The sequence below is a fragment of the Benincasa hispida genome, chromosome 9 (assembly GCF_009727055.1).
Source record: "Benincasa hispida cultivar B227 chromosome 9, ASM972705v1, whole genome shotgun sequence".
NCBI classification, from domain to species: domain Eukaryota; kingdom Viridiplantae; phylum Streptophyta; class Magnoliopsida; order Cucurbitales; family Cucurbitaceae; genus Benincasa; species Benincasa hispida.
Window position 1 is genome coordinate 74,720,377 of NC_052357.1, and position 20,382 is coordinate 74,740,758.

Sequence of the window (20,382 nt, forward strand, 5' to 3'; positions counted from 1 at the left end):
TTTTTTTTTTTTTTTTTTTTTTTGATAGATGTTTGTTTGTTTGTAATGTTTTTTTGTTTTTTGTTTTCTGTTTTCACATATTTTATATTGTGGGTTACAGAGATTCGAGTAAATCCCTTTGTTTACGAGTACGAGTTTGTGATTTTAAAATCAAAGAATAATTAAGAGAACCATTTGATGAAGAACTTCTTCAACTGAGTAGGCTCATTTTGGCTTAATTGGAAGATTTTTATTTTAATGGAGGCAAGTGAGACAATGTTCGTGCATTCACCCATGGACTCATGATTCAAAGCCATGTTTATCAATCTATAATAATAATTGGTGTAGTCGAATTATGATTCCATTGCAAATTAATTGGATTGTTTTTTTTTTTATTATTATTTATTTATCATATTTACTTAAAATTATAAATATGTCACATTTGTTGGTATCGTTTGACTTCAATGGTAACAGTAGTGGTAAAAATAACAGTAAATGTAACAGATTCACTGTAATTGTAATGATAATAATAACAGTAAAGGTAATGGGTCTCACTTAATTTTCAAACACAATTCGATTGAGCACCTTTTGTTCCTCGATCAAATTGCATGTATATTACAAATTTGGAGGCAGGACCTACGGTTCATTGTGATTACGAAACACATGTAAATAACAAAAAAACGTAGTCTAACGAGCCCACATTTTAGATTACCATTGGTGACTTATGTTTAATCTGGAATAAACATAGCCTAGATATATTCTGTCGATAAAGAATAAGCTACATTTTTTTAAGTACAAAATATTAAGTTAAGTTACAAATATAATTCTTGAACTTTGAGATGCGTGTCTATATTTAGTTTCTAAAAGTTTAATTATAAATACAACCAATTAGGCCGATATTTTTTAAAAATACGCAAACCACTTAGATACGAAATTAAAAGTTCACAGTTTCATTTAGACACAAAATTGAAAGTCTTGATACTTATTGAACACTTTTTGAAATTTTAGGACGAAGTAGGTGGAAATGTTGACGTCTCGGAAATAAATATGTAGTTTAACACAAATAAATTTAAAATCAACATACAAGTTCGTGAAACCTATAAATCAAATAGAAATTAAACTTAATTAAAAAACGAAATATAACATTATAGTTAAGCTTAAAATTCAGAAATTTAGGTCCAGTTTGATAATCATTTTATTATTTATTTTTTAAATCTTATTTTTGTTTTGAAAAATAAACTTATAGACACTATTTCTACCTCCAAATTTATTTATTTGTTAACTACTCCTAAAAGCCAAATGGTTATCGAACACGATCTTATAGGATTGTTTTCTGTTTGCACCACACATGAAATATTTTTATTCAAATGTTATGATATTATGCGTGTCAAACCCAACAACTATTTTAGTTTTACAAAAAAAAAAAAAAGGTCAATACTACTTTTGTATTTATATTTGTAAGTTTGTTCAATTTTAATTCATGTTTTTTTTTTCTTTCTAACTTGTCCAATTTTAATTTATGTAGTCTCAATCAATAAATTGTCCAATTTTAATATGTTTACTTTCAATGACTTAAAATATAGGCAAAAATACTATTAAAACATAAATTTTCAATTTATTGAATGTAGGTGAACTAAAATTAGTAAGGGTGAGTATGATAGATTGAAAAATTGAGCCGACCGATCAAAATCAAAGGTGGTCGATAGGGGAGAAGAGGAGGGCTCGATCGGTATTGGTTTTAAAAAAAAATTCAAACCGATATTATTCAAAAAGTTCTAAAGAATAAAACGATCAAAATTGACCGATCGATGATCGATTTACTCTCTTGACGATCGATGTTGGTTTGAATATTTATTAAATCAACCAAACCGGCATCCAACCAGCCGCTGCACACCCCTTGGACAACGAAAGTAGACTAAAACTTGACATTGGGTATGGTTTAACCAAAAAAACCAATATAAACCCTGGGAGTCTCGCTCGCAATTCTTCACTCACTATTTTCGGTTTCGCTCTGCTCGCCCGGCATGGATTTCGTTTCGAATTCACTGGTTTGCAAGACTCTTCCTTCCCGGACTTTGTTTCCGCCGTGCGCAACATCTTCCCGCCGCCGCCGCCAATGGTTGCCTTCTTCACTCTCCAATGCTGGCAAGCGAGTCAGAGAGCTACGCTGCGAGTTCGAAGTCAACGTTAATGGCGCTCTTTCCGGCGACTTCGACCCTCGTTCCGTCGACAGGGTACTCATTCGGTTCTTTCTTCTCCATATTTTCTTTCCGCTGCTTGTATTACCTTGCTTTTTAAATTTTAGGCCGGAAATGTCTGTAGTGCTTTTTTTAAATTCAGCTTTCGTAGGTTGTTTTCATTGGCTGGATCAAGTTTTTCTAATCAAATGTGTGTATGGAGTTGGAACCCTAAAAAACTTTGTTTAGGGTTTTTCAATTGTTAAATGACGAAAAACAGAAAGGTAGGCAATGTGACTACAACACAGTAGGGCGTAGAGGGAGAAACAAAATCATTCGCAAATCTAATATTTGACGACGAGGATTGTTTGCTGCGATAATATTGCTTCATTAGCAGTTATTAGTTTCTCAGATATTGCAACTTTCGTGTCATCCCAGAAAAAAGCATTGGAGGCAGCAATGAATGACATAAATAGCTCATTTGGGAAAGGAAGTGTTACACGACTTGGAAGTGCTGGTGGAGCATTAGTGTATGCCCTTTTTGTTTCTTCTTATTTTCTTTTTCCGTGAATGCTGTAAAATTTTGAAAATTTTCTCCTTGTCTCACAGGGTTTCAATGATTTTTTAAGTTTTATAGATTTACTATGTTAGTTGCTGGTTGGATAATTTTCTAATCAAATTACGTTGTGAACTTTTGCATTTCATAAAGCATCAGAATGCAAGTTCGATCTTGTCAGGTTTAAATGTCCGCTGTCTTTTGTTCGTACAGGGAAACTTTCCCAAGTGGCTGTTTGACTTTAGATTGTGCCTTAGGTGGTGGCCTTCCAAAAGGCAGAATTGTGGAGGTATGTTTACTTGTTCTGGGAGGTTAAGTATTAAAGTAAAGAAATTTTGTCAAGTCGTGTAGATGAGTTTACCGAAGTCGTGTAGTATTTTAGTTTTTTGAACAAGAAACAGACCACTTCATTAAGATAATGAAAGATGTTACAAGTGAATGAAAGGAAACAAACACAGAAAACAAAATAGAGGATCAACAAATGCACCGGGACATCTCAACTAGGTTGACAACTCTGTAGCACTCTCATCATATCCGAAAAAGTAGAGCAAAAATTCTAAAACTGAATACAAAACTAACTACAAAGCTGAATAATCCGTGCCTGATACAAAGGCTAAGACCAAAATGAAAATCTGAAAATTAAGCCGTGGCCAAAAACTAAGGAGCTACAAGATCAAGAAGGCAGAAAAATGAAGGCGTTCCAATTGAGACTGATGTCTTGAATGGAGAAATCTTTAAAATCTTTGGAGAGAGAGCACCATGAAGAGGCATTGATATGAGTGGTATCAAATTTGATGGAGCAAAGAGATGCTTTGTCATGAAACACTCTTTGATTCCTTTCAAACCATAATTCTGATAACAAAGCTTTGACTGCATTGACCCAAAGTAACCTTGGCGTCTTCTTCAATTTGGGACCAATAAGAAGTTGGAACATGTTTGCCTTAAAACCATCATCAAAAACCCAGCTGGCATTGAAGCAATTAAGTAAACGTAGCCAATAATTTTCTGCAAAAACACTAGAAGAACAAATGAGAAAGAGATTATGAATTTTCCAAACAAAGAGAGCAGACCTGTGAAGAAATATGATGATTAGGCAGCTTCCTTTGTAGAATATCTTCACTGATAAGCAAACCATTCAGCATAATCCAAATTAGAATATTTATCCTTCTAGGGCTCTTGGATTTCCACAATGCTGATTCTAATTGTGTTCCAATTGGGGAGGAGAAGGATAGATGCATTACAAGGGATTTAACTGAAAAAAAATCTGGTTCTAAGATCTACCTTCTTTTGTCGGGAAGCAAATTGAGTTTAGAGTGGGTAAGCTTTTCAGTAAGGAGCTGGAAGTTTTCTGATTCTTCTTCCTTTAGCAGTCTTCTAAAATGAAAAGACCAAGATTCTAGTGCCTCGTCCCAAAAATCATGTATTGTACCATCGGGCTTGGTAGAGATGATGTAAAGACTAAGAAAGGAGTCTTTTAGAGGAACAATTTCCAGCCAAGGGTCAAGCCAAAAAGCTACCCTTTTACCGTACTTACTTTAAAGGCTGCCAAAGATTCTACTTTTAGCCAAGTTCTTGAGATGTTGATCCCTGGACTTTTAAGGCTGCTGGTAGTTTTGCCATTAGTGTTTCAACCAAACTTACTTCTTCCATAGATGCTTATTACTTTCCTCCAAATGGAATTCTCCTCATTGATGAACCTCCACCCCCATTTTTCCAGTAGGCTTTGATTTTTGAGTTTCAAACCACCAATGTCGAGCTCACCATCTTCTTGAGAACGAGAGACAAGGCCCATTTTACTAAATGATTTAATTTACTTCCAGAATGCCCTTCCCAAAAAAAGTTTTCCATAAGTCTTTCTATATTTCGAACCACCTTTTCTGGCATCAAGAAAAGTGACATATAGTATATAAGGATATGAGAAAGGACCGAATTACAAAGGGTGGAGCGTCCTCCTCTAGAGAGATTGTATCTCTTCCATTTATCCAATTTACTTTGAATTTTGTCAATCACTGGTTGCCAAAAAGCCAATTGTTTGGGGTAGCCACCTAATGGAAGGCCGGGGTACGTAAATGGGAGATTGACAGCCTTGCAATTCAGATTAACAGCTTCTGATTGTAGCTTGTTATGATCAATATTGATACCGCTTATAGCTGATTTTTTTCCCAATTAATCTTCAGCCCTGAGCACCACTCAATTGTTTTCTTTAGGTTTTCAAGCTTTTCCTTGTCATCTTGGCAGAAAATTAGCATATCATCAGCAAATTGCAATAAGGGGACGTGAATTCTATCTTTGCCCACTATAAAGCCTTCAAACTTGCCTTTCTCATGAAGCCGGGACTGTAATGCACATAGAACTTCACTGACTAAAAGAAAAAGGAAGGGTGAAAGAGGATCACCTTGCCTTATCCCTCTTGTAGCATGGATTCTACCACGTGGTCTACCATTTATAAAAATTGAGAATTTTGTGTTAGATACACAACCCATCATCCACATTATCCATCTCAAAATTCTTTTCAACAAGGATCTTTTCGAGAAACTCCCAATCAACACGATCGAAGGCCTTTTCTAGGTCAAGTTTTAAGATCCACCCTTTTTTCTTCTTGGAACGATAATCTTCAACCACTTCATTGGCTATGAGGATTGGATCTAATATTTGCCTTCCTTCAATGAAAGCACTTTGTGAAGCATCTATTATACTTGGCATTACCTTTTTAGGCCTCTCCGCTAGTACTTTAGCTACTACTTTATAAGTCAAAGTAGTTAAACTTATCGGTCTGAAGTCACATACCCGGACAACATCCTTTTTCTTTTGAATTAGGCTGATGAAGTTTTCCTTTATACATGAATTCAGCTTCCCATTGTCATAAAAATCTTCAAAGAGTTCTAGGAATTTATCATTGAAAGAATCCCAGAATTTGAGGAGGAATTCAGCTGTAAAACCATCCGGACCAGGGGCCTTGTTTTTGCCCAACGAGTTTAAGGCAGATCTGATTTCAGCTATGGAAAATCTGGCTGTCAGCTTTGAATTTTTTGAACTAGAGACTTTGGACCATTGAAAGTTGATAGGTATGGTTCTTTGGCCGGGAGACTTGGTGTACAATGTGGAGTAGAAGTCTAAAATTAGGTATTCAATTTCCTTAAAGGAGTGAGTTGCTACATCTTGGTCATTTAGGAGTTCGGAGATTAGGTTCCTTATTTTCTTTGCATCCAAGAATCTATGGAAGAATTTAGTGTTTTCATCCCCTAAGCTTAGCCAATTGAGCTTGCTCTTTTGCCTTAGGTTCCTTTCATCAATTCTGTAGAGGGAAAATAACTCAGCTACCAAAGAGATTCTCATTCTCCTTTCTGATTCCGGTAAACCATGGGCTTCTGCTTGCTGGTCAAGCTTATCTATTTCTTTAAGTAACACTTCCTCTCTTGATTTCCTTGCTGTTTCAAAATCTGAATGCCAAGTTTTAAGAGCAGATTTGACTTTCCTTAACTTGGTGGAGATTACAAAACCGGCCCAACCTTGCTGAACTCCTAAGTTCAATGTAGCCAAATTCAGAGTCAAAGACAATTGGTTTGTAGAATGTGCAGTGTGGCCTACCACAGGGGGAAGAAAGAATATTCATGTTCCTTATGGGGTTGGATGTTCAGACTGGCAAAAGTTCAAGGAAATGATTGATGCCAACATCTATATCTTCAAAGATAATTCAGCTCAGCAAGCCCTTCAAGTGAAGAGTTTCTCAGATGTGGTGAAAGGTAGGTTCTCTCAACCATATCTAAAGCCTACAAAGTTTGAGAATGTTGCAGGTCAAAAATCCTATAGTCAAGGTCAATTAAATCAAGAAAAGGGTTCTTATTGGATTCAAAAAGATCATGAAGTTCTCAAAGAAGATTTTAGTAGTTTATGGCTCATCTCAAGGCTTTTAGTCTTCAATGATTGGAAGGACATCTCGAAGGTATTGAGTGAGGCCTTTAAAACCAGTGTCACTATCAATCCTCTATTTGCAGATAAAGCTTTAATCAAAGTCAACAATGGTGATTTGGCCACTTTGATATCAAATCCGGGCAAATGGCAGTCGTTTGGTCCTTTTCACTTGCTGTTCGAAAAGTGGAATCCTAAAATGCATGGAAGAGCCTCTGTGATGAAAGGTTTTGGTGGTTGGATTTCAATCAAGAATCTTCCACTGAATTTTTGGGGAAGAAAGACCTTTGAAGCCATAGGTGCTTATTTTGGGGGTTTGGAATCAATTGCCTCAGAAACTCTTAACCTAACTAATTGTTTGGAAGCCAAAATTCAAGTTAGAAGAAACCTATGTGGATTTATGCCATCCACAATCGAAATAAAGGATGCAAGTCGTGGGAATTTTTTTCTATACTTTGGAGATGTCGAATGTGTAGAAGTTCCTTCTATAGCAGTAGGGAATTTATTATTTAAGGACTTCTCTAATCCTATTGACCTTGTTAGGTTAAATGATGTAGATGAAGGAGTTAATTTTAAATTGGATATTTCGGAGTGGAATTTCCTTGTCTCTTCACATTCTGAACCCACCTTTTCAAGGAACCCGAATCCGGTTCAAGAAACCTTGGAAGAGATGAAATTTACACAGAGGAAGTCGAAGAGTCTCATTCCCTCCTTGCAAGGAGTTTAATTACAAAAAGTCCAACCACCCCTGCCTCCTTTATTGCCGAGGAAGATGTCTAGCCCCCTGCAAGTGAAAAATTTAGTGTGCAAGAAGTCGAAGAGTCACTACACTTTAATGACAAAGTTGAAAAGGTGCCTAGAACTTTTAAGAAGAGAGAGAAGGGAGCCTTTAATGGGGTATCCAGCCCTTTGGCCAAGGAATCTGAACAGTCACCTATTCAAAAAAATGAAAAGGCAATAGGAATTAAAGTTAATTGTTTTTCGAAGCAATCAACAGTAATTTTCTCAAGCAGCAAATTTGACCTTTCATCTTCCAAGGCTGTTGCTCTGCTCCCCTGTTCCAGTCCGGGTAAGTCTCCTTCCCCTATTTTCACTAAAAATCCGGCTCCCCTGCTTTAGCCGGCCCCCGAGCCAGCCCCAAAAGTCCATGCCCCCTCCTCGGCACTCCTCCTCTCTCCCTGCAGTAAACAAGCGCCAAAAGCAAGCAAAGCAGGGGCTAAACGTCAGCAAAAATTCAAGCATCCCCCCTGCCTTTTTAAATCATTCCTTAATCATTTCATCAGAAGAAAGTTAGCCAAGGACTCATCCAAGAAACCAAGCGTTAAAGTCAAGTCAGTGGCAATTCACAACCCGGATTTATTAGAAGCCCAATGCACCCAAATTCAAGGACAACCTCAATGTTCCAGGTCAGGCTCCCTTTTTCCTCTCCCTACTCTTTTTGAACACTATGTTTTTTCATTACCTAATACAGAGCTTACATTCTTGAGAGGTTCCACAACCCATCGGGGGAGTTCCCAGCAGATAAAGGGGAGGTCCTCATTGATTTTCCTTTCAGTGTGAGTAGTGAAGAAGAGGTTTGGGCAAAATCAGTTGGTTTTTCAGAAGAAAAAACTAAAGAGGACCCTATAGTTCAAGATTTGAAGCCCCTGTTTCAGACAAAAAATGACACTATTTTAGAGGCTGTTGGTTCAATTTTTCCAGCTATTCCTTGTGATCTTCCAGCTCATTTAACCTCAATTGTCAAAGACTGCCATCTCATCCTCGATTAATGTTTAAAAGTTGAGGCTACAATCCTTGTTTTAAGTCTGAATCACGAGAATTGTGCCGTGGAATACTAGAGGCCTGAAAGATGTTAACAAAAGGTGAATTTTTGACTCTATGGGATATGAATTTGATCTCGATGGTTGAAACTTTAAAGGGGGGTATTCGTTATCAGTAAAATGCATCACTGCTTGCAATAAGACTTGCTGGATCACTAATGTCTATGGACCAAATGATTACAAAGAGAGAAAATTCATGTGGCTAGAGCTTTTATCTCCATTTTATTGTGTAGAAGCATGGTGCATTGGGGGAGATTTTAATATCACAAGATGGGCACATGAAAGATATCCATTGGGCAGAAGCACTAAAGGAATGAGGAAGTTTAACAACTTCATAGACCAAGCCAATCTTTTGGAGATACGATTGGGAAATGGCAACTTCAAAATTTGTTGATAGCAAGGTATGGTCTATCTCAGCCTCGGGTCTCTTTACGGTCAACTCACTCAGAACATACCTCTCCCACTCCTCCCCAATGGATAAATCTCTATTCTCGGCCCTATGGAAGACTTGCAGCCCAAGAAGAATTAATATTCTTGTCTGGATAATGCTTAGTGGGCAATTGAACGTAGCCTCAGTGTTGCAAAGTAAGATGGCAACCAACAATATCTCTCCTTCAATTTTCCCTTTGTGTCTAAATTGGTCAGAAGACTCCCTCCACCTTTTCTTTTATTGTTCCTATTCAGCTTGGTGTTGGAATAAGTTGCTGTCCTTCTTCAACATTTCATGGGTTATGTGTAATGACTTTAAGGGCAACTTGCAGCAGCTGTTAGTTGGCGTAAACCTTCACAAACCCAACAATATTCTATGGTTGAATGCAGTAAAGGCACTGCTGGCTGACCTTTGGTTTGAAAGAAATCAGAGGATGTTCCATGATAAGGTGCTTGAATGTCAAGATCGGTTCGAATCAGCCCGTCGGCTAGCTTCTTCTTGGTGTATCCTCTCCAAGCACTTCAATGCCTACAGTTTATCAGAGTTTAATCTTAATTGGAGGGTGTTTGCCTCCTTCCCAAGCGACGGGATTTAGTCTCTTCAGCATCCAGTGGTTTTCTTAGCTTTTTCAGAATGTTTATTTAATTATTAACCCCATTGTTTGTCCTTTTGGGAATGTAAAGAAGCTATGCTTCTGCTTTAAGCTAGTCTTAGATAATTATTGGATATGATGAGGGCGCTAAGGGGGTGTCAACCTAGTTGAGATGCCCGGGTGCGCTAGCTGATCCGTTTTGGCTTTCAGTTGTTATTTAGCTCATTGTATAATCCTCTTGTACTTTGGGCTTTTGCGCGATATTCTCTTAATTAATGAATTGTTTCCATTTCAAAAAAAATGTGTCTTTAATTATTCTACAGCTCTCTATGATAGATAACCAACTGTTACAAAATCTGAAAGGGGATGGTCCCCATTCAAATGATCCTACTTCAAGAAGTATTGGGAAGTGATCTGAACATAACCGTGCCATTCTTACTACTCTGGTGTTTGCAAAGGTATCATCCCAACTATTAGAGATCAAGAACTTCCTTACTGAATGGTGGTGAGTCGTTCACGGTAGGGCCTAAAATATCGAAAGACGAGGGGACTCCTGCGTTCGAATGGACTTCCTGGCTATCCATGGATAATAAAACGCCACTATCAGTTTTTTTAGATTGATGGTATTCCTTCAAATAATTGATGTTTGCCGGGCTTTCATTTGTCATGTTTTTAGAAGTAATTAAAGTTGCGGCTGGTGGAGTACCCGAAGGAGCGCCAGTTGGACTTCCCTTGGAGGGATTTTGAGTTTCAATTGGCTCTCTCCTCATTAAAGGCACTTCCTTCTCTCTTCTTAAAGACTTCTCGACACTCTCTCTTTTTTTGTTCACACCAAACCAGTTAGGATCTTCAGGACAAGTGGTTTCTGATTGATCTTTAACAGCTTTTACTATCGGCGGACTGATCACTTTTTCTTCTATCAGAAAAGCCCCCTGAACCACCTTTTCTGGTAAATAAGCCCCTTGAACCTCCTTTTCTGGTGAACGGCTTGCACCAAAAATCTAGTGGTAGGTTTTTAATGGAAATCCAACCTCCATAACCTTTAATTGACCTTGGTCGGCTGTGTAATATGAAGTATTCCACCTTTCAACTTTCAGATGAAGATGTCCTATCCTTTGCCACACTCCAGGTTGTTCTATCAAGTCTTCCAGGTTCCCCTTTTCCAACTTTATTAAAGCGGATTCTGCTGAGAGAGGATTGATGATAACTTTAGAATTAGACCATAACTTTACTTCCTTCGAGACTTCCGGCCAGTTATTGAATTCAAATAACCTAGTGACTACCCATAATTTGTTGTAGTCTTCCTTGAGGACGTCTTGGTTTTTTTGGACCCAAAACTCTGACTTGCTCTATTTTTTAATATCCTGAGGAGGAAGGGGGCTCTGTTTTGATGGAGAAGTTGGATTAACCGAGGGCTTTCTTCCCCTTACTATGTCCGCAAAGGTGTCTAAGAACTTCAAATGATTTTTCAGCGCTTGAGTATCTTCTCTTAGTGTCAGGGCGCCACCTAACATATTAACAAAAGAATGCCAACCTGAATTAAGGATTCCTGATGGAACATGAATGAAAAATCGTCCTCCGGACGTAAGCCAAACAACACATCTTAAAAACCACTTTGAATAGACACGAATCTTTGAGAGCTTTGTAACACCGAAGGCATCTTGATCATTTTTGACAACAAAGTTGGAGGTTGGGAGCTTCATAAGGGCTGAGATATTTTCCACGAACCAAAGGAGCTGTGATTCTGCCAAAAAAAGGTGCTTCATGGCTTCCACGTCTTCTATGATGAAAGATCCTTCTTGGAGGTGAGCACAGAAATGGATGTCGTTAATCCTACAACTTATGACTTCCAGAGCTGAACTGCTCTTGGATGGGGGGGGGGCTGGGAGGAAGCTTTTCTTGGCCATGAGGACCGGGTGTGGAAAGGGACAAGAGAAGAAAGAAGAGGAGGGGAACTGAGTCTAATCGGAGCCTGATCGGAGAGAAGAGGAGAGCAGCGCTAGGAAGGGTGTAGGGAGAGGAAAGAGGAGAGAGGAGAGAGCATTCTTTGAACCAATTTGTTATTTTATGATCAATTACTTTGATTTTCGTGTAGTATTTTAGTTGATAGATGGAAATTGTCAATTTGCTTGTAGTGAGAGTATTCTCTAGCTCACTGCACAAGTACATACCAAAATCATGGTGAGCCTCTATCATTATTGCAAACTACCAAACTGTGAGTTTGTAGGACACTTTTGAAAAATGGACTTGATGGTCCCCAAAGAAAATAAAGCTTGTTTAGAAAGACCGAAAACATAATTGGAGGCGTTTGGGGCAAGTAGTTGGTTATTATAGTTGGGTTATATTAGTTTGTGTTTGGGGTGTAGATTATTTTAGTTTGGGTTATAGTAATATGTGTTTGAGGGTGTAAACTATTTTAGTTTACGAATGAAATAATAAATACTCTAGCAAAGAATTTAAAAATGGTGAATGTAAAATAGTAAATACGGTAGCAAATAGTAAATATTATAACAAATTGGGGTCTTGAAATAGTTTTGACTGTAGTTAATTGGGAACTACAAAATAGTATTTACGGTAGCAAGAGGTGGTTAATAGTTTTAGGATAGTCCTTGTCCCAAATGTCCATTTTGTATTTTTAGAAAACTTCCATTTGTTTATTTTCTTTCTTATCATCATTCTTTTTCTAGATATTTGGACCAGAAAGTAGTGGAAAGACCACCTTAGCATTGCATGCAATTGCAGAAGTACAGGTACATGCATATGTACATATATTGTTATGTTACTTCTCACCATCATCTTATTTTTATTTTCCGAGAGGCCTGGGAGAGGCACTAGGAAATATATTGGTTTTGTCTGTTATGAGAAATAATACCTATTCAGTTGTGACATGCAGAAACTAGGAGGAAATGCGATGCTTGTAGATGCAGAGCATGCCTTTGATCCAGCATATTCTAAAGCCGTAGGAGTGGATGTAGAAAATTTAATTGTATGCCAACCTGATCATGGAGAGATGGCACTTGAGAGTAATATATGCTAATTTGACGTCGGAGTTTGCATGAATGAAATAGTGTTAAGGGTTTTGGCTATTGGGATGCTTGTGATGTTTGCGTGTTGATGGATAAATATTCTTATATCAGTTGCAGATCGCATGTGTAGATCTGGTGCCGTAGATCTCATTTGTGTCGATTCTGTCTCTGCTCTTACACCAAGAGCAGAAATCGAAGTAATTTTTCTTACCTTCTTTTGTTTTTAAAGCTTTCTTGTGAGGTTGCTAATCTTACATTGTGTATCCTTTCCTTGCTTCGTAGGGTGAGATTGGTATGCAACAAATGGGTTTGCAAGCACGCCTCATGAGTCAAGCTCTTCGTAAAATGTCTGGAAATGCCTCAAAAGCTGGTTGCACTCTCATATTTTTGAATCAAATACGATATAAGGTTGTTTTCACTCTTCAATTAGGTCTAATTATCCCATAATTGAAGTTTGGTAGATTTTATGCATGGTAACGGTCAGGGGTTCATGGTTTAATTCTTCTTTCTCCTACAGGGATTTAATTTTTTTAATGATGCTATATATTTTTAACTTTACAACAATGAATGAAAAGTTGTGTTTCTTATAATTAAATAAACGAAAATAGTCATATATATGCACCCTGTGTGAGAATTCTACTCTAACCTTGTTTCTAGTACTCGATCATTATCCTCTTATGTAAAATATTTCAAAGCATAATGGTATTGTTGTTCTGAAATTTATTAGATTGGTGTGTATTATGGAAATCCAGAAGTGACAAGTGGAGGAATTGCGTTGAAGTTCTTTGCCTCACTTCGACTTGAAATACGTTCTATTGGGAAGCTAAAGTCGGTAAGACTGCTCTCTTTTTTTTTCTTTACCTAAACCAATTAATAGTTTTTCCCATTTCTTTTAGGGGATTTTTGGGCAAGGAGTGGAATAGTGAGCTCTAAGGAGCTATGAAGTCTAGGGAGTTGTGAACTCCTGGGCCCACAGTGTAAGGAGTTAATAAGATATAAAATTGATGTTTTTTTTTGTGGTGGGACTGACAAACTCCTTGGGCCAAATAAGGAGTGGAATTCCCAATCCGACTTCTAAACTCCCTGGGCCAAACACACCCTTAGAAACAAATTGAATTAAGTACGGAAGTCATTACAATTTACCTTAATGTCATAACATCCAGTTGAGGTGAGCCTTATTCTGTGTGCTTCCTTTTTTTTTAAAGGCTAAAGGAGATGAAGAAATTGGGATTCGAGTTCGTGTTAGAGTCCAAAAGAGCAAGGTAACACTGTAATGATAATATTTTTTTTGTTACAATCTTGTCAATTCGTACGTGAGCCTTTTTCTTATCTATGATTTTTTGTCCACGTTGTACAAATTGTAAGTTCTAGTATATTCATTTGCAAATTTAAGGCAATGAAACTGGTGCAGTTATATATATATATATATATATATATACTGATCTAAGATTTTCTTGCTCAGGAAGATGATACTAGCAACTAGGGCCTGATGGAGAGTGAAGATTATTTATTGTTCTCTGTAGGTTATCATTTAAGATAGAAAATTATCGAGGAAGAAGGGGTGATGATTTGTATGGATCTCTGGGAGCATACAAATAGAAAGTTGAGAGGAAACAAAATCATTTTATGGATTCTTTGGGATAGAAAAATCATAGAATTTAAGATAGGTGTAGAAACTTTGAGGAGATTGGGATCATCACCTTTTGGATTCTTCTTGGAGTAATTTCTTGCAAGGTCCTGAGAATTTTGAGTGTTGGTTTTTCTTTTGTATTTTCTTTTAGGTTTAATGAGGTTTTTGTTTTCTAGCAGGAAAATTCAACAGAAATAAGCTTAAATTATAAATTTTCTAAAATATACTGGAATAACTCTTAACTTAAATTTGTTGTTATCCAACCCCACAAACTTCTAATAAAATCCCTTCAATTAGTCCCTCTCTTGGGTCTTTAAAACTGACAAAATATCAAGACAACCCATGGATTGGTTATTAATAGGTATTAAGAGTATGTTAGGCTAAGAAGCACGGACACCGACACGCGACACGACAACACCGACATGGCGCCATGCCGATTTTCAAAAAAGTAGAACACGACACGTCGGGGACACGTTTTTTTTATTAAAAAAATTGAATATATGTCGTGCAATAAATACATTGTGAAATTTTCCATTTAAAGACATCATTAACAACCATGCAATTCATGAAAATGATGACAATAGATAAGATGACTAACGGTCCAATGACTAACGGAGGTTTGGCCGTGGAGGTGTGGCTGACTGTCATGGAGTGCGTTTGGGCGTGGAAGGTCAAAGGAAGGTCGAAGGAATGAAGGTTTTGTGCGTGGAGTGCGTTTGGGCATGGAGTGCTTTTGGGCGTAGAGGTGTGGAGATTGTTGGCTGAAGGTCGAAGGAATGGAATGAAGGCTGGGCAGAAGTGGAATCTGATTTGAGATTTTGAGAAATTAAAAGAAAAAACACAATAACCCTAAAAGCTAATTTTTGGGCTGGGCTGATATTATAAGGTTTTGGGCTTAAAAATGGCAGTTTTCTTGTTTTTTCATTCTAATTTTGCAGGTGCCGTGTCTTGAACGTGTCGCAGCCGTGTCCAATCATGTCGGGGCGTGTTGGAAACTAAAAAAATAATAAGCTGGCGTGTTGTACACGTGTCGGTGTCCGATATGTGTCCGACACCGACACTTCGCCATCTTAGGAGTGTCGGTGCTTTATAGATGTTAGGAATTAGTTACGGAGGTTGTTAGGAAGTTAAACACAGTGAGTGAGAAAGAAGGAGGTAGAGATTATTTTAGTAAGTGAATTAGGGATTGAGAGAGATTTCCGAAAAGGATGGTCCAAGTACCTTGAAACACTTGGTTTCATTTGTAGTTTGGTTATGCTTTATCTTTCAACACATTTGGTTTGAGAATTTGTTCGAGGTGATAGAGGCAGTTCCATGAAGAGATCGTCGACAATTGTGGCTCTCAAAGGTCGGAGATGAAAACCTAGAAGAGAAGCTAGCATATGGTCGTGAGGAAAATGGAAATAGGAAAAGAGAAGTACCTGATGGAGGTTAAAGGCCGGTGGTAGGTGAAGACCTAGACAGAGATGAGGACTTGGGAAAATAGACATTAATGCAAGTTGAGTGGAGATGAACGCTTGGCTTGGATATAAGTTTTGATTTTGGTTGTCACATGCATTGGGTGAAGAATGAAGGTTCTCTATGAAATGGGGTTGTAGGCTTGGCGGGATGGAGTTGAATAAACTTTTTCTTTTCTATTAAAAAAAAAATGAATAAACTTGTTGATGGCCACATGTTAGAGAAATTCGTCGAGGCTCATTTACTTTCAAAAGAACAAAAGGAGGTTATTATCCAAGTTGGGTTTTGTGCTGGATTAATCTACATTTCAGACCTAGAACCTGACGTGATTGGGCATGACTCTACAAACACCACGTAGAAAGAAGCACTGGTTGTTGTTTCCCATGGGCCTCGATGAACACCACCACTTATCATTGATCTTCAGTAGTCCACACCCATCAAGGTCCCAAGGATAAGGGGTGTTTTAGGGGCAGGCAGGGGTATTGATAGGAATGCTAGCAGGATAGGAATTAGGATATTAGTAGGTATTTAATAGACCTCTACTAAGCATGTGTATGGAAGGAAGCATGTAAGGAGAGGGGGGAAGAATGTTGTTAGAAGCTTGTTAGAAATGTGCCAAGGAGGTTAGAGGGGCGTGGGTCGTGGGTCGTGGGCTGGGTATATGTAGGGAAAGTTGAGCTGAGAAAAGGAAAGCTCTATAATTAATTCTTCCCTTGATTTGTACCTCAGTTGATAAATAAACTATCAGTACTTATCTGTATTAAGGGTATGTTAGTAATTAGTTAAGGAGTTTACTAGAGAAGTTTGGTCATAAATGATAGAGGTAGATTATTTTTGTAAGTGAATTAGTGCTTGAGAGAGATCTTAAGTGTGGAGGGTCCAAGAGCCTTGAAATACTTGGTTTATCTTTTAGTTTGGTTATCTTTTATCCTTTAGCATATTTGGATTCTATCAATCTCCTCACCCTACCTTGGAGACCTTTGATATTCCAGGAGATGGACCTTGGGTCACAAAGGAGCATGTGCTTTTGAAGAGCCATTCATGGGTTGTATGATAATGGGTTTATAGTTGTAAGAGGACTTATTATCAGCATTGGCCCCAAAGATCAGCCCAACTAAATAGAGAGTATGCATCCCTAATAATTGTGCAGCGTGCACTCAATTCAGAGGGAAGTCTACAACCCAGCACGACTGCAAAATTGCAAGAGATTATTTATGGCATTCAAACCTAAACTCTGTTTTTATTTTTTTTTCTACATACACTTCTTTTTAATCAATAGGAATTCTGCATACTTCCACATTTAGGGGTGTTTGTTTCAAGGATTGAGATTGGATGGGTTAGACATCCTAAGCCCAATCCTTGTTTGGGGCAAAGATCTGGGAAACCTTGGCTTCTTACATCTTTTCCCATGAGTTTGAATAGTCAACACTATTGAAACCCATGGGTTACCTCCCACTTTTTCTTTTCTTTTTTCTAATTTAATCTAGGAAGTATGTTGGCCAACTTTCGGGCACCACCTTTGGTGATCACCATCGGCCAACTCTGGCTACCATCTCCGGCAACCGTCATCGACCAACTCCGGCCACCACCTTGGTGACCGTTGCGGCCAACCTCTGACCGCCATCGACAACTTCGACCACCATTGACCAACCTTTGGCAACCTCCCTTCCCCCCACACCAGCGAAATTCTGGCCACCAACTCTATCGACCAACCTATGACTGACACCCCTGACGATCGCCACCAACCAACCTTGAAAAACATTAATAAATTTTTGGAAGATATATTTTTTTTAAGTTATTCCAAACACGCCATTAAATTGCAATTGTATAGATATATTTATATAGGTTATTTGTGTAGAAAGTCCTAATTTAATTTTAATAACATTTTTTTTTGTTGGTCAATTTAACTAGTTCGAAGACTTAGAATCATTTTCTAACATAAATGTTTAAAATGTTTAAAACAATTTAGCGACTAAATGAAAATTAAAACTCAAAATTTATAATTTGTTATTTCTCATATGTAATTTGATAAAAAAAAAATTATAGTTTTTTTCAATACTTGAATTAATATTAAAATACTAGTTTATTTCAATTATGGCAAAAAAATTGATTATTTTCAAATTAGTTAAAGTGACAAAAGTCTATGAAATTTTATTTCAAAATCTAGTAAAATTAAAATATCAAATTATTAAAACAATAGACTAAATAAAATTATAATTCTAGCCAAAATCTCTATTTCAATTTTTTTTAAAAAAAATATTCTTCTAAATTGTTTTAGTTTGTTATAAACTTAACTATATTAAAATAATTAAGATGACAAATTTAAAGTAATCTAAAATCTAACCAGTGATTAAATACAAGAAAATATTTCACAAATTAAAGATTTATAAATTTGTACTTCATTTCCAAGTTACTTAAGCATACACTTCAAACACAGGCTTCTTAAACCCAGATTTCCAAAACTTGCACTCCGAACACAGTTTTCTTAAACTCAGGCTACTTGAACCTCTCAGCCTAACCCCCAGGTTTGACATTTCCTGGCTACCTGCCCACTAGACGCCCCCTTAGGATCTACGTATACAAAATAGGTCACTGTCAAGAGGGAATAATTTTTAGTTTCAATATTTGAGGCAAAAAACTCGATTACAAACTTGAAAAAAAGGGTTGGTGGATTTTTTCTATGATTGTATTGGAAGGCCCAAAGAATTGGGATTTCTCTATTGGGTTAGAAGTCATTCAGGGCGATGGATCATTTATGATGAAGAGGATAAAACTAATCCCATAACGAAACGACGTGCTCACATAAATAAATGTCAGGATAAAATGATTTTTATCCTGTAACCCAATACGTGCTAACTGAAATTATCAAAGGACTCCTACGGACTAGTAAAATAACTATTTTCAATATTAGAAGAACTCTCAAACGTCTCAGATTTGACTTCCAAATAGGATACTTTTTCTCTAACCACGAAAATGATTTGCCATGAGAAGTTTGTTGAAATTCATTTTTTAGGGCATGCACATGATATTTTATTAATTATTATAATTCTCAAGTTATAATACAACATTTTGATGAATTGGTATTTGGAAAAAAAAAAAAAAACTCACTTTGTAACATTGTCCTCGTCATTTGATCTTCTTCTAGGTGTCTGGTATCAATTACTTAAAATTGTTTGTTATGATATATCTTCTTACTACTATGGTGTTATATGGGAGAAATAGTAGTGATCTGTAACTAAATGCCAGATTGTGCAGGTATTTAGTTTAGCTCTTAAAATATTTTCATGCTTGTAATTTAAAGGCTCTATTCTGAGTTTCCAATATTTTTCCTTAGTACATTAAATATCTTATCCTTAGATGGGTTGCTATAGGTGTCAAGGCCATACAAGCAAGCTGAATTTGAAATTATCTTTGGAGAGGGAGTAGGTAAACTGGTCAGTATTCTAGGAGTAAGCATTGTTCAATTGCTGGTATAAAATTTTGTCCATTCTCACTTAATATTTTTCTCTTTTCTTCCCACAGGGTTGCATTTTAGACTGTGCTGAAATTATGGACATTGTAGCGAAAAAGGGCTCGTGGTACAGTTATGGAGACCACAGGTTAGTCTTGTGCTTATATTAATCGCTTTTTCGAAAAACATTGGATTTGATTTAAATTTTACAGAAAGATTTCATCATTTATTGCTTATGTTTCAATTTTCCTATCTTCATAGCCATTCATTAACTTCGAGCTTTTTCTTCTGTTGACTAAAGCGCAGCTTATTGTTATGCTTTTGTTTAAAACATTATTATTTCCTTGTTTGCTAAAGGCTGGGACAGGGAAGAGACAGAGCTCTGCAATACTTAAAAGATAATCCTGCTCTCCAAGATGAAATTGAGAAGGTTTGTTTTTGTGACAGGCATACTCATAATTAAATCATTAATACAACTGTGACTGGCACTACTCGTAATTGAATCATTAATACAACAATGTTTACTTTGTCAAATGTGATTTTTTTTTGTTACAACTAGTGTGCCGATAATATTCTTTTGACCGGTAAAAATTCTTCATTAATATGGTCAAAATCATAAATAATAGGGACCGAATCGACCCTTTTTCATGAAAGCCTTTGAATTTTCTATGAATGGCAGACTGTGCAGACCATGCTGACTAGTGGAACTGTTCAAATGGGATTTCAATCTATTAGAAAGCCATTGCCAAATCAAGAAGAGGTACTTGAGGAGTTTGAATAACGAACAATGTATGCCACGATTAAGCAATAACAACAGAGATTCCAAGCAGAGGTAACATTTCTTCTATGGATGGGGGTGGGATGATAAGCCTAAGCCCCCGTAGATCCATTTTCCCTGCTACATCCACCATGGGAAGCTCTTAGAAGCAAAGAATTCCGCCTCCTTTGTTAGTTAGGTGCGAGCTAGATGTCATGAAGACAGTAAGAACTGGCTTCTTTGCTTCCAATCTCTGAAGACGACGTTTTGGATCATCGGAGAACATTATTGAAGTCCTTCGGTCTCGCTAAGAGGTTGGTATACTTTGAAACCAAATCTTGAGAAATTGATCTGAAACTACTGGTGTAATCTTTACTGCAGCTTATCAGGTATCATATTTACATTTGTACTTGGTGTATAACATATATAATGATTGTTTGCCATCCGGCCAGCTCCCAGGTACATTTTATCATAGGAAGCAGAATGATGGAATTCATGCAGATATGGTTTCTTGTGTTAAAAACCTTCTGTATTAGTTGCACATGATAGGTTAGTAGTTTGGTCCCATTTGATTACAAATTTGTTTTTAGTTTTCTT

At 37.1% G+C, this 20,382-nt stretch overlaps 1 protein-coding gene across 4 annotated transcripts; it reads left to right on the forward strand.

The window, feature by feature from the left end:
* The first annotated feature begins 1,882 nt into the window (after positions 1 to 1,882).
* LOC120086415 (DNA repair protein recA homolog 1, chloroplastic) lies at positions 1,883 to 20,360 on the forward strand. Of its 4 annotated transcripts, XR_005484222.1 has the most exons (14): positions 1,890 to 2,213; positions 2,595 to 2,686; positions 2,926 to 3,001; positions 12,151 to 12,213; positions 12,357 to 12,486; positions 12,601 to 12,686; positions 12,772 to 12,897; positions 13,217 to 13,321; positions 13,695 to 13,751; positions 18,949 to 19,011; positions 19,100 to 19,176; positions 19,386 to 19,458; positions 19,708 to 19,860; positions 19,981 to 20,360. XR_005484222.1 is itself a non-coding variant. In XM_039043053.1 (13 exons), exons 1-13 carry the CDS (start codon positions 2,004 to 2,006, stop codon positions 19,807 to 19,809), a joined length of 1,254 nt encoding a protein of 417 aa, XP_038898981.1. In that variant the 5' UTR covers positions 1,889 to 2,003; the 3' UTR covers positions 19,810 to 20,360. The 4 variants fall into 4 exon arrangements, 2 of the variants coding, with proteins under 2 accessions (XP_038898981.1, XP_038898980.1); XM_039043053.1 differs by having other exon boundaries at positions 1,889 to 2,213; positions 12,607 to 12,686; positions 19,708 to 20,360; XM_039043052.1 differs by having other exon boundaries at positions 1,891 to 2,213; positions 19,708 to 20,360.
* Positions 20,361 to 20,382: the final 22 nt, after the last annotated feature.